The sequence below is a fragment of the Rhinopithecus bieti genome, unplaced genomic scaffold (genome assembly GCF_001698545.2).
Source record: "Rhinopithecus bieti isolate Rb0 unplaced genomic scaffold, ASM169854v2 scaffold_1618, whole genome shotgun sequence".
In the NCBI taxonomy this organism is placed as follows: Eukaryota; Metazoa; Chordata; class Mammalia; order Primates; family Cercopithecidae; genus Rhinopithecus; species Rhinopithecus bieti.
In genome coordinates this window covers 3,731,811-3,758,584 of record NW_016803937.1, presented here as the reverse complement: position 1 = coordinate 3,758,584, position 26,774 = coordinate 3,731,811, and the positions used below count along the sequence as shown (strand labels likewise).

Here is a 26,774-nt window from a genome sequence, read left to right as displayed (position 1 = left end):
GGCCACGGGCGACAAGTGGCTGGCGCTGGTGCTGCCTGGGCTGGGTGACCCCTGCCTCCTGCCTTCATCCAGCAGCTATGTCTGCTTTGGGGCCACTGGGCTCCACCCCGGGTAACGCTGCGGAGGACGTGCTCAGGAAAGGGCAGGTCTCCCTCCTCGCCAAGGAAGGTGGTGGAGAGGTGTTCAGACTTGCCTTCCCTCCCTGGGCCTGGCAGCGGCCGTGGGCGCCACAGCAGGAGCCTGCCTCATAGGGCCGTTGCTTCCTCTCCGCTGCCCCAGGCTGTCCCCAGCACTTGGCTTGGTGGCTTGGCCAGCGGGCGGCCTGAGGGCCAGAGGCTGCTGGTCCCCACTGGCCAGGAACAAAGTGTGCCGCTGGGCGCCCATGGCAGGAGGCCAGACACCATTTCCTCGGGGCCTCCTCCCTCCCAGCTGCGACCTGGGCACTGGGAAGGGTCCCCCAGGGTGGTTGCCCCCAGGAAGGATGCCCCCGGATGAATGCCTGGGAACTGGGTGGCAGAGGGTCAGGAGAGCGGGCGAGCAGTGCCACTGCCTGAGCTATGTGCCCACTGGTTCACTCATCCAAGTCACCCCCATTGAGCTGGGAACGCCAAGGTTTGTGAAGCAGTGTTCGGGTCTTGTGACGCCCTCAGCTGGGCCTGGGCCCTTGTCCCCACTCCCATTTTGATGACTCTCCATCTGGTCATCACCGGTCAGGCCTTGGTCTGGATGAGGAGGGACTGGGTGACTCGTTCTCGTGACCTCAGCCACTCAGTGCACCTGGTCCCCATTCTCATGGAGTCACACCGACCCTGACCTCACCTTTCCCCGTCCATGGAACTGGCCGGCAGCCCTCCCAGGCCCCTCGGGCAGATGAGAAGGCTGAGGTTCAGAAAGGTCAAGTCGCAAGACGGCAGCCGCAGTGGGTGGGGTCGGGCCCGTGTCCTGCTGCTGCCGGGCCTTCCCAGGTGGGCTGGGAGAGCCGCCGTTAGGACAGTTCTGAGCAGGTGGTCCCGGTGGTCCCTGCTGGAGGGGAAGCACCTCTCACCCCTGGTGCAGGGAGCTGGCGTTTGGCGCACACGAGTCTCTGCCTGGCCGTCAGCGCGCTGACCCTGCCTCCCTGCGGGCTGTGGAATCCTGGGTGACAGTGGGGACATGTGGGCCCCCCAGCTTCCCTGTGCTACCTCCCCACCTGCGCCAGAGGGCAGCAGGGGGAACCTTCGGCAGACTTGGCAGTGGGAGGGGTCTGGATTTATTTATTCAAAATTTTTTTAGTTATAATTCACATGCCATAAAATTCACCCTGTAGAAGTGCATGATTTAGTGATTTTCGTACACAGTTGTATGACTATCTAATTCTAGAACATTGGGTCATCCCTGAGAGAACCCCAGTTGCATTTGCCGTCAGCCCCCACGTCCTCCCCCAGCCCTTGGCGGCTGCTGTCTGCTTTCTGCCTCTGTGGATGTGCCTGTGGGCATTTCGTACGCAGGGGCTGGCGCGGCGTGTGTCTGGACTCCTCTGAGTATGACATCTCCTGGTCCCCGTGGGCCGTCTGTAGCGTGACAGCCCTTTCTGTCTCTCGTGGTGGGACGACCCGGGTGGGGGGGGCTGGGTGGGGCCACGAACCCGCAGCTACCTTTCTGCTCCATCCTGGAGGTGGACCAGCGAGGGCCTCCCCGCCTTCATCGTGGCAGTAGCTGTGTATCCAGCGCCTGCTGTGCCCCTGGCGGGCTCGCTGTGCTGCTCACACAGCCGTTGCCTTGCCCGGGTCTGACGTTGTTAGTGGCGTGGGGAATTCCAGCCCCCAACTCGTGCCTGAGACAACATAGCCTCCTGCCACGCAGGTATAGCCTCCTCCCCACAGAAAGGGAGACTGGGCCTCTGTGAAAGCCACACCTCCCAGGGGGCGGGGTCCCTCTGGTGCCTGCCAGGTGCCCAAGAGAGCACCAAGCCCCGGTGGGCTAGTGGCTGAGCTGGCCAACTCAGTCCCACAGCTGCTCCTGGCGACGGCACGTCCTGGGCAGAGGGGGCAGGGATGGAAGGGGGGCATTGCCTCCACGTCTCTCCTCTCATTGTGTCTCAAGGGTGCAGTTTAAAAATTCAATTCAGACAAAGCTGTGGCGTGCGCTGCCCCTGGAGAAAGGCTAGGAAGGAGAGGAAAAGGAGGCCCTCGCTGGGATTTGTTTTTCTGGAGGCTGAGATGTGTGTTCATCTTCAAAGCTCAATCACCCGCCCACCAGCACGGGGCCAGACACCCATCCCCAGGGCCAGCCTGACCGTTTAACCTACTCACTCCCAAGGCCGGGGCTCCTTGGGCGAGGGCGGATGCTTGGGAATTGCCGATGCACACCCCCACCTTCCTTCCTTGCTGTGTGATCTGGGCAGGCCGCTTCACCTCTCTGAGCTTCCGCTGTTTCTTAGGTGAGGAGCAGGTCTCTATCTCATGAATTGTGGTGCCTCGGTGAGAATGAGCCATAGCCGGGCATGGTGGCATTAGCATCAGTGCAGCAGGCCTCCACCCTGGCTCCCTTCCCTGCCCCCCACCCTGGTGCTGCCTCCTTTCACCTTCCCCATTCCTGCCACCCTCACCTCCTATGTGCCCTCCCACACCCCTCCACCCACTGCCACCCCTTCCGCCCACTCTCCTTCCTACCCCGGTGACCCCTGTCATCTGCCCGGGGAGGGCGTGCGCTTCCCTGGTGGGGTGGGAAGGTGTGGGTCCACCATGGCTTCCCCCCGTCAATGGCTCTGGGCCAGGAGCCTGCGGTGGCTTCCTCTTCTCCCGGCGGTGCAGGGTGCAGGCAGGACCAAGTGGCTGCCTGTTTGTCTTGACTTTCTGGGAGAAAGTGGGGCTTGGAGTGCCCAAGCCCCATGTAGCGCGTTCTGGAAGGAGCCTTGGGTTGCAGGTTTGGGCGTGATCCCGAGTTGAGCCTGGGTTGCACCCCCGGCCCCTTCCCAGTGACCGACCCAGGCTCTAGTCTGAGCCCAGGCGTCCCTGACCCTGTTCTGCCCTGGTGGCTGTTGGTCTCTTTGTTCCTCCCACATTGTCCCAGCCACCAAAGGGATGTCCCCGGGGCCGCCCAGCCCTCCCTCCAATGCAGGTGGACCAGCTCCTGCCATAGCCCAGGCTTCTCGGGTGGCACCGAGTCCTTGGGTACAAGCAGAGACCTCCCCCGCCTCCTCGGAGTGATGACCTGGCCACCACCTCCCTCCCTGCCTCTCCTGCCAGGACCTCTTCTGCACAGAGAGACCCCACCACCCCCACAGGCATCTGAAACCCCAGCCTAGGGGTCCCAAGACTGAGGGGTAGTTCCCAGTCCTATGTCCCACCCCCTGCCCTGGACAGATTTTGACACCCCTCTGAGCCTCCTGGGCACCAGGCCTAGCCTGCCTTGCGGGTGTGTCGGGATCCCCACATCATCCCTGTCCTTGGAGGTGCTTGTTGACTGACTGAATAAGAGGTGTTTGCCCCGAGGGTGCCCGAGGAACTCCTGTGCCTGGAGCCAGGCCTTGTGCTTCAAGCGCCCCAGCTCCACACCCTGAAGGCAGCCCTGAGCCGGGCCTGGGGTCTGACAGCTGTTGGGCCTGCCCTGGAGCTGTCCAGGCTGGGGGCTGCCCGGTGTCTCTGGCCCTTCCCCTCTGGTCCCTGCCGAGGGCAGGCCGTGGAGCCTCCACTGCCGCCCCCACTGCTGTGTGACGAAGCCAGGGCTGCTGCCAGGCGCCCTCACAAGCTGTGTGGCATCTGCTTGCCGTACGCAGCAGGCAGCAGCCTCCCGCGGGGACGCAGTGCCCGTCTGCCAAGGCGGCAGTGGGGGGGGAGTGCGGAGGTGCGGGGAGCCTCGCATGTCCTCAGCTGCTCCAGGAGCCACAGGCAGCACCTGGGACCGGGCACCTCCTCCCTGGGAAACAGTTGGGGGCGATCATGCTGTGGGCGTTTGCTCTGGGAGGCCAGTGCTCTGGGAACAGGGTAGCACCACAGCCTTCCCAGGTGGGCTGGGAGAGCTGCCATCTGGAGGACAGTTCTGAGCAGGTGCTCCTGGCTGGAGAGGAAGCTCCACCTCACCCCAGCACCACCCATGGTGCAGAGAGCTGGGGTTGGATGCACAAGAGTCTGAGCCCGTTCCCACCCCACTTCTTGTCGCCAGCCCAGTGGCCGGGACTCATGGCTTCCCTGCCCACACTTTGCTCCCTTAACACCAGCCGGGGGGCTCATGGTACCTGCCCTGGAAGCTGCCAGAGGCCTCTCCAAGCAACACAAGCAGTGTTGGCCGCTGTGTTACCTGCGGCAGGAGTGGCCCAGCCACCCACAGCCCAGCTTGGGCCACAGGGACGGGGCTGACGGGTGGTGGCCGTGGGGCTGGAACTGCTCTCTCGTCATCAAGGCCTGCGGGGCCCTGTGCCGCCTTCCCCTGGTGGTGTCTGCTGGCTGCCTGCCTCGTCTTGTCACTGGCTTTGCAGGCGAGAGGGGAGGCAGATCTGGTTACTGTTTGGTCCCTGGTGCCACCTGAAACCAAGATCCCGCCTGAGTGAGCCGGGACCATGGAGCCTTCCTCGTGATTTGCCGTGGGAGTGATTCCGCCGTGGAGCCGGCCTGGGCGGGGGAGGGGCTCCCCCTTTCTGCCACTGCTTGGGAAATCTGCCTCTCAAAGAAAACAGCAAAACAAACACGGAGGAAGGATCCCGCCTGGCAGGCGCGCCTCGCGTGGGTGTCAGTCTGCGGCGGCAGTGGCTCTGCAGGCGTCTGGAGCCCGTCTGTCTCCAGTGCAGGTGTGAGCACCGCGGCGTCCTCAGGGTGCCCCTTCGTCCTCCTGGCCCGGGGGGCAGGGGGCGGAGGGAAGCAAGGCCGGTGGAGAGGACCCCACCACCTATCCTGACCCCTTCTCCTCATTGCACAGTGGGGAGCCCTGGGCATGGTGGAGGGGCCCAGTACTTGGCATGTCAGCCGGTGGGGTCCTGTCCTGGGATAATGGAGGCAAGGCTTCCCCTAGCCACTTGGATATAAGGGTGATTTTTTTCCAGTTTCCCCGATGCACCCTCTGCCTCCCCGCAACCACTGTGTCTCTTTCTTCCTCTTCGTCCTAATGCCCCACCTCCCTCGGGGTACCCGTCTCAGCTCCTGTGGCCTCACGCGGACTCTCCCGGCCCTATCCAGCTCCCAGGGTCCAGCATCTCAGATCACGCTGTTCAGCAAATAATCGGCCCCAGCAAAATGCATTTCAAGCTAGAAACCCACACCTCCCGTTGTCAGTTTGGGTTTGATGACTGTGGCACACGATGGCAGGGTGGGTATGGGAGCCCACCACTGGCCGACAGCCCCCCACCCTTTGCAGCTGTGAGGTGGGGCCTTGTGGGTGGATGCAGGCTGCAGGTTAGGAGAGCCCCGTCCTGGGAGCCACGTAGGGCGGCTGCTACTACTTCGTCTCCCACGTCTCCCTGGGACGCAGGGGGTCGTGGCATGACTTCAGCCCTGCGCTGTGATGTGCCTGCTGTCCCGTGTGCCAGGGCTGCAGTGACTCCAGAAGGTTTCCCAGCCTGTTCTCGTCACCTGTGCGATGGGGACTTCACCTCCCAGACCCACGTGATTCCCAATGGGCGGGGAGCTGACTGGCTCTTTCCTTTGGGGTCTGCTGTTCCCGTTCAGCTGGGCAGATGTCAAGGAAAGCAGCTGTGGTGACTCGGCTCCTGTCCCACTTGCCTACTCACTGGCTGGTGGCTTCCTGTGGCTCCCATGGGCCTTCTGGGCTGCCCGGGCAAAGGGACTGGACCTCCTCTGGCCAGGCTCCTTTCCACGTTCATGTCGCCACGAGTCCGCCGGGGCTGGGTTCCCAGGTTTTGGATGGAAACAGCTCGGTAGGTGAGGGTAGAGAGTGGAGGAGCAGCCCGGGCAGACACAGGTTCTGTGGACCTGCCCTGCCCTCCCTCCAGCTGTTCCAGCCCACACCGGCCAAGGGCCCAGCCGGCATCACCGTTGGCGTGGCTACTCCAGAGTCATGGCACGTGGCACACTGGGGCTCCTGCTGAGTGGACTCTGCCCAGAGCTGTTTCAAGGTTGAGCTGGGAGCTGAGTGTGATACTGCATGCCTGTAGTCCCAGCTACTGGGAGGCTGAGGTGGGAGGATCACTTGAGCCCTGGAGGTGGAGGCTGCAGTGAGTCATGATTGCACCACTGCACTCCAGCCTGGGCAACAGCGAGAGACCCTGTCTCTAAAAATATTTTTTTAATTAAAAAGAAACTTTTAAATACTGACTTGGGGACAGAACAGGTGATAGGAAGACACACAGGGTCCCCTGGGTTCCCACCCTGGCCGGCACCTGCCCCTGCATGGTTGAAAGCAGGGGGCAAATTGCAGCTGGGGACCCTCCTTCCAAGGGGCTGTGACGGGTCTGTCACTCACCTGCCTGTTCAGACTGCCCCTCATCTGTGTCTCCATCAGCAGCATGGGGTAGGCATGGGCTAGGCCTGGGCTGTGGACACCGGAGCTGCCCCCTGGGGCTCTGGCCCTGCTAAGCTGTGGGCAGCCCTGGCTGTGGGAGTGGACATCTCACAGAGACGTTCCAGGGACCCTCTTTAGGGAAGCACGTCCGTTAGTCACCGTTCTGTTCTCTCCGCCATTCCCCTGAGTGGTTGCAGTGGAGCCAGGCTCTGGGGTGGGTCAGGGCCGTGCAGGACGGCGGCCGGGGAATGCCTGTGCCCGAGCTCAGCTGAGGAGTCTTTACCCCTCAGAGTGCCCTGCCCTCCCCTCACCTTCCGTGCTCGCTGCTAGCCTGGCCAGGGCCTGTGGCTTTGGGGCCTGACCACCGTGAGGCCACGCCTGTCTGGGTCTCCAGTGCCCGGAGAGTGGTCCTGGGGCCTGGCCCCCAGGCGCCTCTTGAAGACTGATTACTCTTCAGGGGGTGCCAGTTTTTGCCTGGCGGGGTGGGCCTGAGCCTGGGTGGCTGGCAGGTGCTGCTGTCCTGTTTTTGCTCTCAATCCACTCACTGGGTGACTTTGGGGTATCAGCTGTTAATTACATCTGCCCGTGGGCCTCAGCACTAATCTTCGAGGTCAGACAGCAGAGGTGACGCGGATGCGGGCTGCCTCTTGTCATCTCCAATCCGGATCCGTTTCATTGACTAACTCCTGGCTGAATACCGCCAGTTAATTACAGCAATCACAGACCTTCCTGCTCCAGCCACGCAGTGAGAATGAGGGTTCGAGGGCCAGGCGCCAGCCTCGCTAATGGGCCTGGTGTTGTGGGGGCATCGATCGAGGCTGAGCTGGCTGGTCTGGTGAGTAGCACCCCCCAGCAGGGATTAGGCCGCTGAGTGTCAATGGCCTCCCCTGACCCCAGGCAAGACCCTTCCCCAGAGAAGCTCCCCGCCCCTCACGTACCCCTCTCACTTCATCACCCACTGGTGCTTAGAAACAAGGCTCATTCAGAGACTCTGGAGTGGAGGCTGCCTTGGCCATGGCGAGGGGTCTCTCTGGGAAGTGGGGTTCAGAGGGATGGGGCAGTGCAGGGTCTCTCTGCACCCCCTTATGGCATGGGCTGCAAGGTTCTCCCCATTTGTAGAGTTGGGGTGCAGAGAAGTCTGAGATCCCTGAGGCTTGCCACATGGTGGGGCTCCTGCTCCCACCTCCCAGCTGTCTGTCCCATCCCCAGGGAGGACCCAGAGCCCACCTGGCCATTGGCTCCAACTTTTCGCCTGGGCAGCGGGAGCCCGGACCGTGAGCTCTCAGCAGCCTCTGCCTCGATGGGGTGGCGGCTCTTGGTGTCTTGGTTTTATTTCCGTTTTCAGCTCCAGAGCACAGGCGCCCACATTTCCTCCACTCACAGCTCCTGGAATCTAGATGGGATCACCCCGGGTTTGGGCCGGGTGCACAGGAGGGCATCCCACGAAGAAGAGTGGTGAGGCAGGCGCAGTAACTCGTAATGTGTAATCCCAGCACTGTGGGCGGCCGAGGCGGGAGGATCGCTTCAGCCCAGGAATTTGAGACCAGCCTGGGCACCATAGCGAGACCCTGTCTCTACCGAAAAAAAAAAAAAAAAAAACGCTAGCCGGGCCTGGTGGCACATACCTTAGTCCCAGCTCCTCAGGAGGCTGAGGTGGGAGGATCGCTTGAACCCAAGAGGTTGAGGCTGCAGCGAGCTGTGATTGCACCACTGCACTCCAGCCCAGCCTGGGCAACAGAGTGAGATCCTGTCTCAAAAAAAAAAAAAAGAAAAGAAAAAAAAGTGGTGGGCACAGTACTGTTCACAGTGGCCACAAGGCGGGCCCAGCCTGTATGCCATCAGCTGAGGGCAAACCAGTAAGGAGTGGTTGAACAGAAGCACACGATGAACTGTCACTTAGCCTCAGGAAGGAGAGATTCTCTTTGGTGCTGCCACGTGGATGAGCCGTGAAAACACGGCTCCCAGTGAGAGACACCAGACAAGAGGCCACGCGGTGGGATTCCCTTGATGTGAAGTCTCCGGAACAGGCCCCTCCGTAGAGATGAAAGCCGGTGCGTGCGGGGCCTGGGGGAGAGGGCAGTGGCTGCTCGTGGGCTGTGGGTTCCTTTTGGGGTGACAGAAATGCTCTAAAATGGATTGTGGTGATGGTCGCACAACTCTGAACGTGCTGGAACCGGGGGGCCATGCGCTGGGTGGGTGAGTTACGCGGGACGGAATCCTAGCTCAGTGAAGTGGTAACAACTGAAACTGAAGAGCCATGGAGATTGCACGGAATTTTTTTTGAAAGAAAGATCCTTTCCTTGGTTTTTAGTGTTTCCCCCAAAAAACTTTAAGTGAACTTTTTTTCAAAATCTAAATACGTGCAGGAAAGCACCGAGACCGCCAGTGTGCAGAGCGAACCCACAGATAGGAGGGCTGAGGCCTGTTCTCCTGTCCCGCCCCCCTGCCCCGAGGTGAGGGGCATGGTGCCCTGCCCCGCAGCCAGCGTTTCCCTTCCTCAGGTGGATCTAGTATCCCGCCGGCACAGTGCCCAGTCCCAGGGGTTGGCCCAGCTGACTTGGGGTGGTGGAGTTCTCGGAGTGTGGGCAGTGAGTGAGTGGCTGGTCCATCTGGGGGCCTGGGGGCAGGTCAGGCCTCGGGCAGCAGCCGTCAGCCTCACTCGCTACCTGGGCCAGGTTGCGGTGGGTGGGAGCGTGGTGAGGTGGGGGCCTTGCCTTGAGTAGTTCATTGCTGGGCAGAATGTGACTGTGCCTCCGGGCTGCTCTGGGGCATGGCCGATCTGGCTGGACTGAGTGTCTGCCATGGGGCTGCTCTGTCCAGTTTTGCAGGCTGCACACAAGCCAGGAATCCACGCGAAAGAGGCCCAGATAGCGTTTCTGCAGGCGGCAACAGGACTGTGCCGTGGGGACGGGGCAGCTGCCCCACCCCAAGGGGGCACCTTTTGGAGGGCCAAGCTCTGTTTCCACATGGGGATGCCTGTGGGGCCTCCGCCTCCCGGTCACACCACGGAGGCCACTGTGGCTGCCTGACGACTCTGGACACCCCTGTAAGCAGCAGTTTTCTTTGGTGAACGTGTGTGTGCCCACTCCGGACGCAGTGAAGGGGAGACGAGGCTGCTTCTGCCCCCAGAACCAAGGCCAGTTCTGAACAGAAGTTGGGGAGTATGCCGGGAGCTGCTGGGCTGGGGTTCTCCTGGAAAGGGCATCTCACCCCTGCTTCTGCCATGCCCCGGGCTGCAGGTGCCTCCCAAGTGGGGCTTTTGCAAACAGAAGGTGTCCAGTGGTACCTCACCACCTCAGACGGCAGCATCTGTCCCCTTGAGCCCAGGTGCGAGCTTGCGCAGCTGCTGTGATGTGTGGATGCCTGGACGCACGGTGCTGCTGGTGGGTGGACGTGTGTCTGCTCCTGCCGGAACCTGCCCCAGCGGACACTGTGCTGTGATACCATAGAATCCAGGGCTACCTCTGTGGCCTGCCCTGTGGGGGACCTTGGCCTGTGCTGGACACTGGTTGGGTGCTGTGTTTGGCTCTTGGGGATGAAGAGCTTCCCTAGGCCTGTGTCAGGGGCTTGGGGAGGGTGAGCTGCACACTGACCTGTGTACAAGTCCACAACCGTGTGAGCGGCACGGGGTCTCCTCCCTGCAGGCTGCGGGTCAGCTGGAGTCGGGGGTGTGAATGTGCAGCTGTGCCCCCCCCCCTGAGCCTCGTGAGGCTGGGCAGGGCTCTTGACCCGGAAGCAACAGAGCTTCTGGAGCCCCAGGCCCAGCCCCAGGCCCCATCAGCAGCCCCAGCCTCTGGGGAGCTGCTCTGGCCTCGGTCACGGGGACTTGACCCCCGCAACAAGGGGGTGGGGGCTGTGGAAGTGAGGCTAGTACCTGCTTGGGGATAGGAGGACTCTTGGAGCAGGTGCCTTTGGACATCCTCACCCCCACCCCTGCCACCACACACGCTTGGTCCCTTCTGACCTGGGTGGGAGGGAGGCAACAGAGGGGAGCCCTGGTCTGAGAAGGCAGTTTTGCTCTGTGATGGAGGGAGCCCCCTCCCTTAGGGCCTGGGAACACTTCTCCCTGTCTTCGCCTGTCCAAACCCCTGCTGCACCTGCCCGTCCACACCCCCTGCCCTTGGGGTGTCCTCTTGGCTGTAGCCATCTGTCACCCAGGCCCTGAGCCCTCCTGCCTGCCCTGCACCCTCCCCCTGCTACCAGTGGGGCTGCAGCCAACCATTCTCCCATCCCCACAGCATCTGGGGGGCTGAGGGGTTCTTTCTGAGACGATGGGCGAGTTCTGGGGTAGGTCGTGGTGGTGGTTGTAAACAGCGAACCTAGGCAAACCTCCTGACGTGTATCATTAAAGATGGTGAATTACATCTCAGTTTTTTTTTGTTTTTTTTTTTGTTTTTTGTTTTTTGTTTTTTTTTTTTTGAGACGGAGTCTCGCTGTGTCGCCCGGGCTGGAGTGCAGTGGCGCGATCTCGGCTCACTGCAAGCTCCGCCTCCCGGGTTCCCGCCATTCTCCCGCCTCAGCCTCCCAGTAGCTGGGACTACAGGCGCCCACCACTGTGCCCGGCTAGTTTTTTGTATTTTTAGTAGAGACGGGGTTTCACCGTGTTGGCCAGGATGGTCTCGATCTCCTGACCTCGTGATCCGCCCGCCTCGGCCTCCCAAAGTGCTGGGATTACAGGCGTGAGCCACCGTGCCCGGCCAGTGCTGACCACTTCTTATGTTTCTTTCCTGCCACCTTCCAGCCCCCGTCTCCCCAGCCTGATGGGAGCCCCAGAGGGGTACTGTTTCCTGTGACCCCCACATCCCCCAAGCACATGGGGCTCCCTGGGAAGACTTGGAGGCTTGGGGTCTCTGCTGCTCACGTGTGGAGCTGCCTCGGCAGGGCAGGGTGCGTGGCTCGGCTGGCCTGTGTGTCCCGGGGTGGTCACAGACCACTGGCTCACGACGTCTAGAAACACGTGTGTTCTCTAACTCTGGGGCTCCATGTCTGTCCCGGAAGGTGCTGCCTTCGTCTCTCACTCAGGGATGTCAGGTGCTGGTCCTGCCCGCCCTGCCCAGGCTCCTTCCTGTCTGGTGGCAGTGGGCGGCCCTGGGCACCAGAGCATCATGTACCACATGACCAGGGTCAGTGGGGCGAAGGGGTAGGGAGTGCCTGGGGTAGACTGAGCTGCTGACCCAGTTGGACCTCAGGAGGGGTGTCTCCTGCCTGCCTGTCTTGGGTGGGGGCCCACGAGGCTGGTAGACCTGGTGCTCTGGGTGCCTCACTTGGGGCAGGGGGACAGCTGGAACCCAGGCCCCCAGCTGTCACTGCTTCTCCCGCTCAGACCACCGTCTTCTCCTCCACAGGGTCCTCACTGAGCAGTGAGTCGTCCCCCGTGTCCTCTCCGGCCACCAACCATAGCTCCCCTGCCAGCACACCCAAGCGCGTGCCCATGGGCCCTATCATCGTCCCCCCTGGGGGCCACAGCGTGCCCAGCACACCCCCCGTGGTGACCATCGCTCCAACCAAAACCGTCAATGGCGTCTGGAGGAGTGAAAGCCGGCAGGTGAGTGGGGCGGGGCAGGGAGCCCAGCATCTTCTGAGGGGAGGCTGGATTCAGGCATCCTTTGGGGGTTCTGGAGCTTTCAAGGTTGAGTTTAAATTCCAAAGACACCCCCTCCCCCACTCTGAGTTTCCATCTCCTTCCCTGCAATGTGAGGTGAGAGTGACAGCGGCGCCCTCCTGGAGGCCCCGTTTGGGTGAGTACCTCGGCCCACGCATCAGTCTGCCCAGGCTGTCGGAAGAAACCACCCGCTGGAGGTGTCCCGTTATTTTCTCCTGTTCTGGAGACCACAAGTTCATGATCTGGGGCCTGGCAGGGCTCGTTTCCCCAGAGGCCTGTCGTGGGTTGCTGGTGGCTGCTTTCTCCCTGGATCATCTGTGGTGTCTCCATGTCTAGGTGCTGATCTCTTCTCGTAAGGACACCAGTCAGTTGGTTTAGCGCCCACCCTCATGTCCTCATTCTCATTTAGTCACCTCTTTAAAGACTGTGTCTCCGAATGCAGTTCCGTTCTGAGGCCCTGGGCGTCAGGGCTCTAACACACGGATTTGGGCGGGGGTGGAAGTCCAGTTCACAGCTGTAGCACTGTCAAGCCATGAAGTGGTGTCTGCACGCCGAACACCCGGCAGACTACCTGTGACTGTCACAGTCTGTGAACTCAACAAAGAATTGAGGTAGGAAAGATGCCAGCCCAGAAGCTATCAGAACAAGACATCTGGTGGGTTTTGGGTTTCTGTCTTACTTTTGGGGCTCCCAGCGGAGGCCCCTCCCCGAGTTTTTGGGGCTCCTCATGTCCTTGAGCCCCTCGTGCTGTACTGGGGCCTGCCTGTGTGGAAGGAGCTGGCACTGGGAGCTGCTCTTCTGCCCCTGCCTGGGGCTAGCATGCCCTCGGGTGGCTACCTGCAGCTCTCCCAGCCCCCATGCCTGGCGCACAGCCTGGAATGGGCCCTTCCTAATTAAAAACGATTCTGTGGTGTCGCTGTCGCCTGGACTTTTTTGCTGAGTTCCCAGAGGGACGGCCCCACTTGGAAATACTAATTAAACCACAAAGAAGGTGGGGAGGAGGGGAGTGGGTCTTCCCTGCACCAGCCATCTCCCCCGGGGGCGGGGGGTGGGGAACATGGGCGTTGGAGCCCCCTGGTCATCATCAGGGCCTGTCTGTCCTCTATCCCCAGAGGTGTGGGAAGGGAGCCAGCCTCAGTCCACAGGTGACAGCCGCCGGGCAGGCCCTGATCCAGGGTCGCCGTGGGGATCCCTGGGAGCTCTAGACTGGGACCCCCGGGGCCTGATGTTGCCTCTGCTTCTTTTCACGCCTTCCCTGGCTGAGAGGACAGACCTGCCCGGGGTCCTCATCTTGCTGGACCTCCTCTGTCCCCGAAGCCTCTCTTAGTTTCACTCATCCTTCATGTGAGGTTTGGAGATGGCGGGGCAGGGCGTGGCCTGGAGGGTGGACCCAGGCCAGAGGGGCCTCCATACCCCACAGGGCTTGCAGCAGCCCAAGGTGGCCCTGGTCCTGGTTTGAGGGAGGATGAGGGAGTTGTTACCAGCTCCGCTGCCTCCAGAGGCCACCCCCCAGGGTCAGCCTTGACCACAGGGGCCCTGAATCACGTGACTCAAACAGCTGAAGCTCCTTGCGCCCCACTAGTGGGGCCTGGTTGCTGGTGCCCCCGCCCGCAGCTCACGGGAGGCCACTTCCCTACCCCAGCCTGGACCAGGAGCCTCTACCGGCTGGGACCCTGCACCCAGCCACTGCCTTGACCCCAACTGGAGCTCCTGGCCTAGGCCCAGGACGCCTCGAGGGGGTTCCAGCGCCTTCCCTGGTGACTCCTCTGCTCTGAGCTGGTCCCTCCTCAGAGGGTCCTTACCGCCTTGGGAACACTAAGCAAGCCCAGGGCAGAGCAGGGGCGCGACAGCCCTGCTCCAGCAGTTTCCCACCTCGGCGCTTAATGGAACACGGTGCCACCAGGGAAGGTGCGGGGCTGGGAGCTGGATTAGCAGGTGAGGTACGGCTCCTCGCTCACTCGGGCACCGAGGCTCAGCGGGGAATTGAATCCTCTCAGGGAGCGGGGAGGCAGAGAGAGGACTCCCCTCCCACCCTGCCCAAAGCCTTGGCCACAAGTTGTTAGGGGCCTCGCAGCCCGCAGATGCAGGTGGGAGGTGCCAGGCCGGAGGCTTTTCGGCCCCTTCTCGGGGTCACCGCTCTCTCCCAGGTAGTGGGAGCTGCAAGAGGAGAAATGAGATGAAAAAGCCTGTTTTAAAGCTAACAGGGCATGTCCTGCCTGCCTGACTGTGGAACCCTTGCTCTAATCACCGGAGAATGACAGATTTGCCTCCTCCCCTTCTTCCCCCCTCCCCCCCCACCCCTCCTCCGTCTTCTTTCTTTCATTGTTGCAGCTGCGGCTGCAGCCGCTGCTCAGAAGTGAAAAGCTGCCCGCAGATGCGCCCTGACGGGTCTGTCTGTGAAGACGGCAGTGGGACCCTGGCTGCTGCTCTCGGGGTGCCTTTGGGGGTAGCTGCTGAGCCTGCCGGGCCTTGCCTGGGTGGGGGGCAGCCCTGTGCCTCACTCCAGGCCCCGCTGACCTAGTTCCCAGGTGTCTGTGCCAGGCTTGGCCGGGCGCCAGCCAGACGGAAGCCACAGACGTTTGGGTCTGGCTCACCGGGCCCCTGCCCCGCCTGCTGGCTGCCCCCCAGCCTCCCGGACTCCCTGTTTGTCCTCAACCAGGCCAGGAAGGTGCCATCTGGCCTGCGAGCAGGGCTTTGTCCTCGGCTGAGGGGAAAGGGGTTCAAGGGCCGTGTCTGGGCCGAGGACAGGCCCCTCCTTGTGGCGGGGCGGCTGGGGCCCTGTACTCTGCCGTTTGACCCGGCCCGCGACACGGGCAGCATGCAGAGGAGGGCGGCAGGGCTGGGCTGGGTGCCGTCCTCGGGTCGGGTCTGTCCTCCAGCCCTCTTCTGACTCTGGCCACCCAGGGCTGGGTGATGATTGAGCTCGTTGGCTATCGTCTCCCTCCTGGCCTGGAGGCCTCACCACCAGCCTGGGAGGAGGAGTCCAGGTCCCCCGGGTGCCTGAGCAAGTGAGGTCCCTTTCTGGGAGTTCAAAGGCCCATTAGCTTTGGGCCTGGTGTTCATTGGGGTGTGCTACCTGGATGCTGGGGGGCCAGGGGCCACTCAGTCTCGTTCAGTCCATCCCAAGCCCTGGGGACAGGGCTGCTTCTTCGTGCTCCATTCCTCAGATGTTTGGCCCTGTGCCAGGTAGGGTAGGGGTGTGAGGCAGGATCTAGAAGCCAAGCCTGGAAATGGCCTCACGGGGCTGGGGTAGACGGGCAAGCTTGGCGATGCACCTGCCATGTCCGGGCCCCCACCCTGCTGGTGCATCCACTGCATGCCCGTGCACAGCTGTGCCATCAGCTCCGCTGCCCTGAGTCCCCCATATGCCTGTGCACAGCTGCGCCATCAACTCCGCTGACCTCTGAGCAGGTGCTATGATGGGCACATGCCATTGATGTGTGCACGAGGCACGACAGGTTGGCCCAAGGTCACTCCCCCACTACCCCGGTTGCTGACACAGGCTGGAGACCCCAAGACCAGGCGCTGGCCCCTCAATAGGAAGTTCCTGGCCCCACGCAGGGCGTCAGTGCCCATGTGTACCTCCCACCCTCGAGACCAGCACCCTGGAAGGGCAGGTCAGAGGTCGTGAACCCAGGAGGACCCTGCAGGGAAGGGAGGCTGGGGTTCAGCCCGCGGGAAGGGAGCAGATGCTGCCTCTCATTGAAGATTCCAGGCGGCGGTGGCAGCAGCTCCTCCAATTAATCCTCGCTGACTATCTCCTGGAGGGTGGAGAGTGGGGGAGGCGCCAGCCAGGGCTGCCTGCACTGCCTCTGCGCGGGTGCCATGTGCTGCTGCCGGGCCACCATCTGCCGCCGTGAAGATGGATGGGCCCAGGAAGAGGGGCTGGGGGTCAGGGACACAGGCACGGCCCCTGGGAGACATGCCTCTCCGCAGTGGGGCAGGTCTCAGAGCCCCTGGGCCATCATTCCTGCTGATTTTGTGGGGAGACGGCCACAGCCTCCTTGTTTTTTGGGTGCTTGGCATTTTGTGGCTCAGGGAGGCAGAGCGGGGCTGCTGCTCTTCAGGACCGCGGCCCGCCGATCAGCAGTCGTTACCTGACATGGCCACATGGGACGTGAGGAAGGGCCGGGTTCCCGTGATTCTGCATCCCTGGGAAGCTCGGAGGGGCCAGCGGGGCCATGGCCCTCAGATACCCCCAGGTCAGGGTAGGCCTAGGCAGTGCTGTCCCCACATGGGGGAGATGCTGGGGCTGAGAGTGGCTGCCCCAGTGACAGAGTGACACCTGGGTTGGCAGCCATCCAGAGTCTAGAGCACAGCCCCCATCTGGGCGGCCCTGAGCCCTGCTCTGCCTCCCGCTCAGTCACACGAATAACAGGAACAAGCAAGACCTTTTCACGCTCTGGTTTCTCCGGGCTGGACCCCGCATGGATGGGTGTGCAGGGTGGCCTGTGTGTGGCTGGGGGTGGCACGGCCTATCCTTGGACTTGGCAGGGACCTCAGCCAGAGAGGTGGGCCTTGGGCCACTGCCTCCTCCTGCTTTGTGCCTAAAGTAGACCCCTCATTTGAGTCCTCTGGGCCACCTTCCCAGCTACACCCAGGTCCACTGTCTGTCCAGGAGCCTGGGACAGGTGAGCTGTCGCCTTCCCTGCCCCACTGTGTGTGTGAAGGCCAGTCAGGGCTCAGCTGCTGCCTGTTCTCGTGGACTTCAGGGCCAGGGCCACCGCAGGAGTTGGTTGGGGGCAGACCAGCACCTTCAGCCCGGGGGCAGTGCCAGCTTCCTATGGCCTCTGCCCTCCACATGGGCACCGGGGCCAGGACATCTGAGGTCAGGTGGGCAGCTGTCGGTGCTGTTGACGTCTTGGCTACATCATGGCACTCGCTTCATGGCGTGCTGGGTGCCAACAGCGTCTGCTTGCCCTGGTGTGTGTCTGGTGTGACCTTTGGATGTCCACACCAGCGACGGTGGAGGCAGGAGCCCCTGCCACCCTGCATCCTTCACCTGCGCACATTGTGGTTCTGGGTGAGGGGGGTGGTTCTAGTTCTTCTGTTGAACTGAGGTGGCCCAGGGAGGGAGACAGGCCCCGAGACTGCTTCCCACGCCACATGCACCATGTTTTGTGTAGAAAGCCTTAGGGAAGGGATGCTTCTAGAACATGAACTAAATCTAGAGCCTTCCCGTGAGTCAGGAGACCTGGCTCTGTCTTGTGGACAGTGGCCTATACCAGGCTTCTGCCCTGACCGGATGCTCTCCTCCCACAGGACGCCGGCTCCAGGAGCAGCAGTGGAGGTCGGGAACGCCTCATTGTGGAGCCCCCGCTCCCCCAGGAGAAGACAGGGGCCCAGCCATCCCCTCGCACCTGCTCAGCACCCCTACCCCTTCGGCCTCTCCCCCAGCTCGGTTGTGCAGGATTCCCGCTTCCCACCACTCAAGTAAGTTGGCCGGCGGGGACTTCGGTGAGGCGGCCAGGTGGGGGCACAGCGCTCAGGGTCTGCATCACCAGGCAGCCTGCGGTCTACACAGATGAGGCTGTGTCTGCCAGATGGTCGTCGGCCGCTCAGCTCTGGGGACTGCAGCCCTGTCTGTGCCCCTCCACACTGAGGTGGCAGTGGTGGTGGCAGCTCGCTCCCCCACTGCTTAAGCCCCGTCCTCGTTCTGGGTGCCAGGAGTCTGGGTGCCGACTGAGTGCCAGGGGCAATGCAGGGAGGTTAGCCATCCCCCCACGCGGGAGCAGGTCTCCACTCACCTGTCCTTGCCCACTGTCCCTGCCTGCAGCCTCCAGCGGCCTGTGCACCATGTGGTGCCCCCCAGCACCGTGACCGAGGACTACCTGAGAAGCTTCCGGCCCTACCACACCACTGACGACCTCCGCATGTCCTCGCTGCCTCCCCTCGGCCTGGACCCGGCCACTGCTGCAGCCTACTACCACCCCAGCTACCTGGCCCCACACCCCTTCCCCCACCCGGCCTTCAGGTGAGGCGTCCCCGTGCACCGTCTCATGTAGGTGCTGGTCTGTTCCTGGCAAGATGGAACCTGGCGGGGAAGGTGTTTCTTACGACCTGGGGGCCAGGCTCCCAGGGGAGTGTCTAGAGTAGCCCCTGAAATTGTCCCCAGCTTTGAGCCCACATTCAGCCCTGATGGCCTATTAGGGGTCCCCTCCTGGTAGACAGTCCCCCTTGGTGACTGTGCTGTCGTCCCTGGCTCCTCCCCTTCTCACTGGGGGTCCACTGACAGCGAGTCGCTGTTAAGAGAGCAGGGCTTTACCCATGGGAGGGGCGATGCTTTGCCAGGTAGCAGGAGAGCCACGTGGCACTGTGGCACAGCCTGGGTCCATGGAGAAGCTCTGCACATCCTAGTCAGAGGGGCCCGTAGTCATGACATAGACCGCCCCACATCAGGGCAGCCCAGCCTGCTGGCCAGCCTTGGAAGGGCCTGGGCACTTGACCGCTCTGTGCTGGTCTTGCTGAGCCAAGGGAGGTGGCAAGCAGCACCTTGGAACCCCAAGCTGTCGGCACCTAGCAGCCTCCGGCATTAAGGGACTTTGGGACTAGCAGCAGGCATGGTCTTCACCCCCAGCCATTTTGCCACGTTCCCCACGCTCAGGCAGGTGTGTGTACCTGGCCGAGGCACACCTGTCAACAGGGCTGGTTCTTCCCCTTGGTTTGTTTGCTGCTCATGGCCCTGTCTTCTCCGCACAGGATGGATGACTCCTACTGCCTGTCCGCCCTGAGGTCCCCGTTCTATCCCATCCCTACCCCCGGCTCCCTGCCCCCGCTGCACCCATCAGCGATGCACCTCCACCTCTCCGGGGTCCGCTACCCCCCCGAGCTCTCCCACTCATCCCTGGCAGCGCTGCACTCGGAGCGCATGTCCGGCCTCAGTGCGGAGAGGTAAGTGTGTCTTGGGCCGAGGAGCCCCTCTGCCCTCCCTGTCCCTTGATGGCAGCTGGGCAGAAAGCCTGGGCTGGAACCTGACTGGACTTCTTGGCCATACCGGTCCTCACAGTTTGTCCACCTGCCAAATGGGACAATGGTTGTTCAGGCTCTGTGCTCTGAAATAGTGCCTGTCTCGGTAGCCGTGGTCTCCTGCAGTAAACCTGTAGGCCGAGGAGCTCTCGGGGGTGCTTGGGGGTTTTGTAAGCTGCTTTGATTGTATGGACCTTAAGTTCTTCCCGCACCAGTGAAACCCTGCTCACCTCCCGTCGCTATTCGGATTAGTGCCCTGGCTCCTTCCTGGTTATGCTTTTAAAGGGCCTGCCCCAGGTCCCTCTCTTGCTCCTGGTGCAGCAGAGCCCCCAACTCTTTCCATGTGCTGCAGGCTGCAGATGGATGAGGAGCTAAGGCGGGAGCGGGAGCGGGAGCGTGAGCGTGAGGCTGACCGCGAGCGGGAGAAGGAACGTGAGCGCGAACGCGAGAAGGAGCGCGAGCAAGAGAAGGAGCGTGAGCGTGAGAAGGAGCGCGAGCTGGAGCGCCAGCGGGAGCAGCGGGCCCGGGAGAAGGAGCTGCTGGCCGCCAAGGCCCTGGAGCCCGCCTTCCTGCCTGTGGCTGAGCTGCATGGGCTGCGTGGCCATACCACTGAGGAGCGGGGCAAGCCCTCGGAGCAGCTGACCCCAACCCGAGCAGGTGCCTGGGCGTGGGTGGGCTGTGCTGGGCAAGGTCTCAGCTACCTGCGGGGAGGAGCCCTGAATCACAGCACCTGCCGGTTGCCGTGGTATAAATGTTCCCCAACTGCGTTCACCCTGCCTGGCGTGGCTGAACATGGAGTAGGGAGCAGAGGCATGTTAGCACGTGATACAGACACTGGATGTAGGTGACCCCAGGAGGACAGTTGTGAAATGTAGCCAGGGCATTAGGAAGGGATAAGTTTTGAGTGCTCTGTTGATTTTAACATAATTTATTTCGTTGTAAGTTTACAAAACAATTATTTAGTCATAACAACTGGCTTTTGCATGTTTCCCGGAAATTTAATAGTCTGTTCTTTGAGCCAGTGTGAGCTGGCTCTGGCACCGCACTGGCTGGGCAAGAGTTGTGCCAGCCAGCATGAAGAGTTTCCTTCCAGGGACATGACATGCTTCTCGAAAGCTCCCATAGGGCCCCTTTTGAATATCTTGGTTCTGGCTGCGGGAAGAACCCTTTGGAAGGGCTCTGGTTTCTCTGGGCAGTTGGGTGAGAGAAGATGGGAAGGGAGCTTGCTGGCCCACGTGACTGAGACCCTGCTTGCCTGCGTTTCCCCCCACAGAGAAGCTGAAGGATGCCGGCCTGCAGGCGCCCAAGCCTGTGCAACACCCCTTGCATCCGGTGCCCACCCCACACCACACGGTGCCCAGCCTCATCTCCAACCACGGCATCTTCTCTCTGCCGAGCAGCAGTGCTGCCACAGCCCTGCTGATCCAGCGCACCAACGAGGAGGAGAAGTGGCTGGCACGGCAGCGGCGGCTGCGGCAGGAGAAGGAGGACCGGCAGTCTCAGGTGTCGGAGTTCCGGCAGCAAGTGCTGGAACAGCACCTGGACATGGGCCGACCCCCGGTGCCGGTGGAGGCGGAGCACAGGCCAGAGAGCACCACCAGGTCAGTGAGCCCCAGGAAGGAAGGGGAGGGATGAGCCTTCACGTTCCGATTTGTTCAGCATGTATTGAGCCCCTCCTGTTTGCCCGACATCCTGCCCCAGCATTTCTGCCTCTTTCATTTCTGTTCTTTCATCTTCACGTTATAATGCCTGTCTTGTCTATGGGGAAGCTGAGGCTGAGGAAGAAAATAGGTTGGTCAAAGGGATCTCCACCAGTAAGTAAAGAGACCAGTCAAGTCCATGTTGAGAGCCAGGGCCCTGCCCACGCAGCCTGGCCCAGTTCCCAGGAGGCCGTTCACAGCAGATGAAGACTGCAAGGTGGAAGCTTTAATTACTAGTAACACCTGTTCTCTCCATCTTCCCCTGCTTTTGAGCCTGGACTTTTTTTTTTTTTTTTTTTTTTTATTAACAAGAAGGAGACAGCTTTTGATTTTAAGGGAAAAAATGAGTTTTATTGCTTTTGTAGTAATAGTAAAACACATGCCCATTTTTTAGCCCTTTATAAAGCATTTCCCAGGAACCTGTGTGGTGGTCCTTGGGACCCTGGCTGCAGACAGGTCTTTTGAGCTGGGACCCAGTGCCCCCAGGCCTCTCTGCTCCTGCCTGCCCTGGGATACCTGTCTTGGGGCTGTGCTGGTCCCAGTCCCCCACCTCATATCCCCCCAGGGCTCACTCTGAAGGGCTGAGCTAAGACCCTCAGCCAGAGTTGGTGGGGATGACCTGCCAGGCTTCCATCGTTCTGCTCCAGGCCCAGCTCAGCGACCTAGGGACACTGCTTCTGTTCCCTGAGCGTCACTTTCCTCAACTGTCCACAAAGGAGGTATGGATAGGATGATTTCTGAGCATCTTTCCAGCTCTCAAGGCTGTGGTCCTGTCCTGGGAGAAGAAACCCTTGGGCTCTGGGACGAAAGCGCGTTGCGGTTTACAATCTGTCCTCCCTTCTGCCTGCCTCCATTATCCAGTAGGGCAGCGAGGGAATGTACCCGCATTGATCAGGGCCGACTGGGAGTGACTGTCACCAGGCCACAGCTGAGTCCCTCTGTGGCTCACGCTGCCCGGCACGGCGGAAGTGAGGTCGCTTCTGCCTCTCCCAGTCCCCAAGGCCTCTCAGACTCAGCCTTGCCTGCTACCCAGAGGACTGAGGGCAGCCAGCTCCCATCTGGCATGGCCTGGTAACATCAGGGTGCCCTGACTCCTGTTAGGCATCTTCTTCCTCAGGGCTCCCCAGGGCCCCAGCACAGGTGTTGTGACTTTGCCCACCCATGGACTGCTTCCAGCCAGTGTAGCTGCCCCATTAGGACCGGGGGCATGATGGGAAGCAGGGCCTGGCCCGGGCCAAGTCTCCCCTGGCTGCGGTGGTTCCCTGTGGCTGGCTGCACACGCAGCTTTACCGCATTGGGAACTTGGGGGCCTGACAGGACCCTCGTGCTCCACGCTAGAAAACTGTTCAGTGCTTGTGGTGGCACAGGAGATGTTTATTTCTTGCAGGTTTTATTCCTTTGCTGTTTACTTAAGACACAGCTTCTTCCTGTGGTTCCCTGTTGTATTCTGCTAAGAGGGACAGCAGCATCGGATTTGTCCCCTGGCCTGGAGTCTGGAATAACTAGGGAGAGCCTTGGTGTTTTAAACAGGGCCCCCAGGCAGGCTAGAGGTCCCTGAGCCTGGCCACGCGCCTGCCATGGCCTCTGCCTTTCCTTCCCCTCAAGCCTCGCCCAGGGTCACTGTGCAGTATTGGTCCAGACATCCTGTGAGTATATCTCCCTTTAAAAAGAGAAAGATGGCCAGGCACAGTGACACATGTCTGTAGTCCCAGGTACTCTGGAGGCCGAGGTCAGTGGTCGCTTGAGCCCGGGAGTTCTGGGCTGTAGTGTACTATACCCACTGGGTGTCCAAGCTAAATCCAGCACCAGTATGGTGACCTCCTGGGAGCGGGGGAACCACCAGGTTGCCTAAGGAGGGGTGAACCAGGCCAGTTCGGAAGTGGAGCATGTCGAAACGCCTGTGTTGATCAGTAGTGGGATTGCTCCTGTAAATAGCCACTGCACTCCAGCCTGGGTAACACAGCGAGACCCATCTCTTAAAAATAAACTTTGGAAAAACAATATTAAAATAGGCCTTTGAGTAGATTAAATCTTGTTTTAATTGCACTGAAGAAACAAGTCATTTAGTGCAACTAAGGGGCAGCTTCTTGTTTAATGGAAGGGTTCTGATGTTAGAAATCCCTTCTTTCCCTCCCTGCCTCAGCAGGCCTTAGCCTGGGTCCTTGAAGACACTGTGGCCTCTGCCACGGGACACTTCGGGTCGCTGCAGTTCTGACAGGGGCCACTGGGGGGCAGTCTCGGCACAGGCCCCATACTGACTGGGAGGATCTCCATTTCACAGTGGGTTTGGCTCTGGGCAGGCACTGGAAGGCTCTCTCGTGGCTGCCTGCAGGGACAGTGAGGAGGAAGGAGTACTCACCCTGTGAAGGTGGCCAGCCTGCCCTGTGTCCCTACAAGGCACAGCAGGAGGAGGGTACTGGTGGCAGGGCCACAGCCCAGCATATATGGGTTTCCCCATGGAAAGTGAGGATGAGCGCTTGCCCTTAGGGGAATTCAGGCAAGCAGGTGGGAAACTCAACCAAAACTGGGTCTGTCCCAGGCCTGAGAGGGTCTCTGCCTTCCCTAGCAGCTTAGGCTGGGAGCCTCCCTGTCCTCTTAGGACAGCCTACACACACCTGCCGCAGGTGTTGGAGGGCTGGGCGTGCTAGCTCACTCCTGTAATCCCAGCACTTTGGGAGGCCAAGGTAGTTGGATCACTTGAAGTTAGGAATTCGACACCAGCCTGGCCAACATGATGAAACCCCATCTACTAAAAATAGAAAAAATTAGACGGGCGTGGTGGCGCACACCTGTAATTCCACCTACTTGGGAGGCTGAAGCTGGAGAACTGCTTGAACCTGGGAGGCAGAGGTTGCAGTGAGCTGAGATTGCCCTACTACACTCCTGCCTGGGTGACAGAGTGAGTCTTTTTTTTTTTCTTTTTTGAGACAGTCTTGCTCTGTCGCTGAGGCTGGAGGGAAATGGCACAGTCTCAGCTCACTGCAACCTCCACCTCCTGGGTTCAAGTGATTCTCCTGCCTCAGCCTCCAGAGTAGCTGTGATTACAGGCACCCGCCATCATGCCCGGCTAGTTTTTCTATTTTTAGTAGAGACGGGGGGGGTTTCACCAATGTTGGCCAGGCTGGTCTCGAACTGCTGACTTTGTGATCCACCCACCTTGGCCTCCCAAAGTGCTGGGATTACAGCATGAGCCACTGCACCCGGCCAAGTCTTTATATCTTGAAAAAAAAAAAAAAAAGAAATGAAGGACAGAAACCATGATCCTTGGGGTGGAGCATGTGCCCGCTCCCTGTAGCCCCGCTGGCACTGGCTCTGTAAGGGGCTGTGCCATCCGGGTCATCTTAGGAGCGGCAGGCAGCCGGGGAAGCCTGTGGGTGGCTGAAGGGTCTTGTCTCCCTGACTGATGGGCTCATTTCACTCCCTAGGCCAGGACCAAACCGTCACGAGCCAGGTGGCCGCGACCCTCCACAGCACTTTGGGGGGCCACCACCTCTGATTTCACCCAAGCCCCAGCTCCATGCTGCACCCACGGCCCTCTGGAACCCCGTGTCCCTGATGGACAACACCTTGGAGACGCGGCGGGCCGAGAGCCACTCTGTGCACAGCCATCCAGCTGCATTTGAGCCCAGCCGCCAGGCAGCCGTGCCACTGGTGAAGGTGGAGCGGGTCTTCTGCCCGGAGAAAGCAGAGGAGGGGCCACGGAAGCGTGAGCCTGCCCCCCTGGACAAGTACCAACCACCTCCGCCGCCACCACGAGAGGGAGGGAGCCTGGAGCACCAGCCCTTCCCGCCCGGGCCTGGGCCCTTCCTGGCTGAGCTCGAGAAGTCCACCCAGACCATCCTCGGCCAGCAGCGGGCCTCCCTTCCACAGGCGGCCACCTTCGGGGAGCTCAGCGGACCCCTGAAGCCTGGCTCGCCCTACCGGCCCCCAGCGCCACGGGCCCCCGACCCCGCCTACATCTATGATGAGTTCCTGCAGCAGCGCCGGAGGCTGGTCAGCAAGCTGGACCTGGAGGAGCGCAGGCGGCGGGAGGCCCAGGAGAAAGGTCTGCCTCCCCACAGACCCCGACCTGCTCAGGGAGAGCTGCACAGTGGGGACGGGGAGCCTGCACGCCAGCCACCTGCCCCTCCGTCCACTCCTGCTTTCTGCCTGGGGTAGTCCCAGGCCCCAGGTGGCAAGTGCACTGGCTTTTGTGTAGCAACATGACACCCTTGTAGGGGAGGCAGACCCTAATCCCCGTGCTTGTCCTGCCTCGATGCAAATTGTCCCGAAAAGCCAAATCAAAGCCCACCTGTAAAGACAGTTCCACAGACAAGCACGATGAATAAGTGATGAGCTGAAGGTTAATAAGATAATTTTAAATATTAATAGTGCAGCATAACAGGAGAGCCAGCCCTGGCCCAGCGGGGCCTCCACATATGGGGCTGCTGTCACCAGCTGCAGCAGGTGGGCCAAGGGGTGAGGAGGCAGCAGCTGGCACTGTCCTGGGTCAGCGTAGGAGGTCAGGCACTTCATTCCTGTTTCTGCTTGGGGCAGGGAGTCCTCAGCCAGCAGCTCCCTGAGTTCTCCAGAGAGCCAGGAAGAGCAACTGAGCAGGCCTGGGTGTGAGGAGGGGAGCAGGGGCTCCAGCCCAGTTTCATTCCTGACTCTGAACATTCGGGTCCCGTCCAGTGCTGAGCTCAGCCTTCTCTTCACTAGAAGCTGGGGCACAGGCAGTCTTCCTGGTTGTTGGTCTAGGCTGGATGGAGGGCCCAGCCGAGTTTCTCTCCCCTGCTCACTTTGTAAAGGAGGAGGGAAACACCCCAGTGCCCCTGGGCAAGGGGCTCTGCTATTGTTCTCTGTGCCTTCGAGAGCTCAGGCCTGTGTGTGCCTGTCCCCTCCCAGGGGATGGACTCAGATGGCCACAGCATGGGGGAGTGCGTGTGCACAAGCAGTCCTGTGTTGCTGTGGACACAGCCCCAGGCCTGTATGATGAGTGGTTCCCTGCCAGGGGGAGGAGGGAGGTCTTATCAGCCCAGGGGACCACCCAGCCACTTGGAGGCCCCTGGGAGCCATGGACCCCAGGGAAGCCTCATGCCTGCGGTCCTGCAAAGCCCCAGGACCGGGTTAATGGTGGTTTCCACCTCGGTTGAAAGGAACTGGCCTTCAGGGTGCTCAGGTGCCAACAGGCCTGGCCTGATAGGTGGTCTGCACACATGAGCCCCTGCGGGCATGTCCACTGGACAGATGCAGGCTCTTTGTCCGGTTCAGTACAACCATTTCTCCATCAGGGTACTACTATGACCTCGATGACTCTTATGATGAGAGCGATGAGGAGGAGGTCAGGGCCCACCTCCGCTGCGTGGCCGAGCAGCCGCCCCTCAAACTGGACACGTCCTCCGAGGTACTGGGCTCTCCTCCCCACGGACATGCTCTGGGCTGGGCTCTCGGTCCTAGCGTCCACACCCCGCAGTCCACCCCACTGTTGCCAGGTTCCTCCAGAAGTCCTGGCGGTTTCGCCCCAGCAAGCTCCTCTGCCGCCGGGCAGCCAGCCATGGCACACACTTCGAGGACCCCAGGAGGGGACCCCGGGACAGTGAAAGCATACCACTGCCAGTGGCTTCAAACTCATTTGTTTTCTTTCCCAATCTAGAAGCTAGAGTTTTTGCAACTTTTTGGCTTGACCACCCAACAGCAGAAGGAGGAATTGGTGGCCCAGAAGCGGAGGAAGCGGCGGCGGATGTTGAGAGAGAGAAGCCCATCGCCCCCAACAATTCAGAGCAAGCGGCAGACGCCTTCACCAAGACTGGCGCTGTCCACCCGCTACAGCCCTGACGAGATGAACAACAGTCCCAACTTCGAAGAAAAGAAGAAGTTCCTGACCATCTTCAACCTGACCCACATCAGCGCCGAGAAGAGGAAAGGTAAGGCCTCGCCTGGGTAGGAAGGTGGGGGCTCACTGGGGTGGAAGTGGGTGTCTGAAGCAGCAGGTGGGGCCAGTGGACTCCAGGCAGGATCTGGGATCGCTCAGCCTGAGGCTGCCCCTTTACTCCTCCCGGCTCCCAGGAACAGCCTCTCTGTTCTTACAAGCCCTC

General features: G+C 61.1%; 1 protein-coding gene across 1 annotated transcript in view; it reads left to right on the top strand.

Annotated features, from left to right (window-relative positions):
- GSE1 (Gse1 coiled-coil protein) overlaps positions 1 to 26,774 on the top strand; it is a 525,655-nt gene that overhangs the window by 486,228 nt on the left and 12,653 nt on the right. The window contains 11 exon segments of the mRNA XM_017860621.1: positions 11,778 to 11,977; positions 17,297 to 17,369; positions 17,372 to 17,401; positions 17,404 to 17,467; positions 17,811 to 18,008; positions 18,734 to 18,925; positions 19,353 to 19,657; positions 20,274 to 20,601; positions 24,126 to 24,745; positions 25,971 to 26,083; positions 26,333 to 26,603. Coding sequence (XP_017716110.1) covers positions 11,778 to 11,977; positions 17,297 to 17,369; positions 17,372 to 17,401; positions 17,404 to 17,467; positions 17,811 to 18,008; positions 18,734 to 18,925; positions 19,353 to 19,657; positions 20,274 to 20,601; positions 24,126 to 24,745; positions 25,971 to 26,083; positions 26,333 to 26,603 — 2,394 coding nt within the window.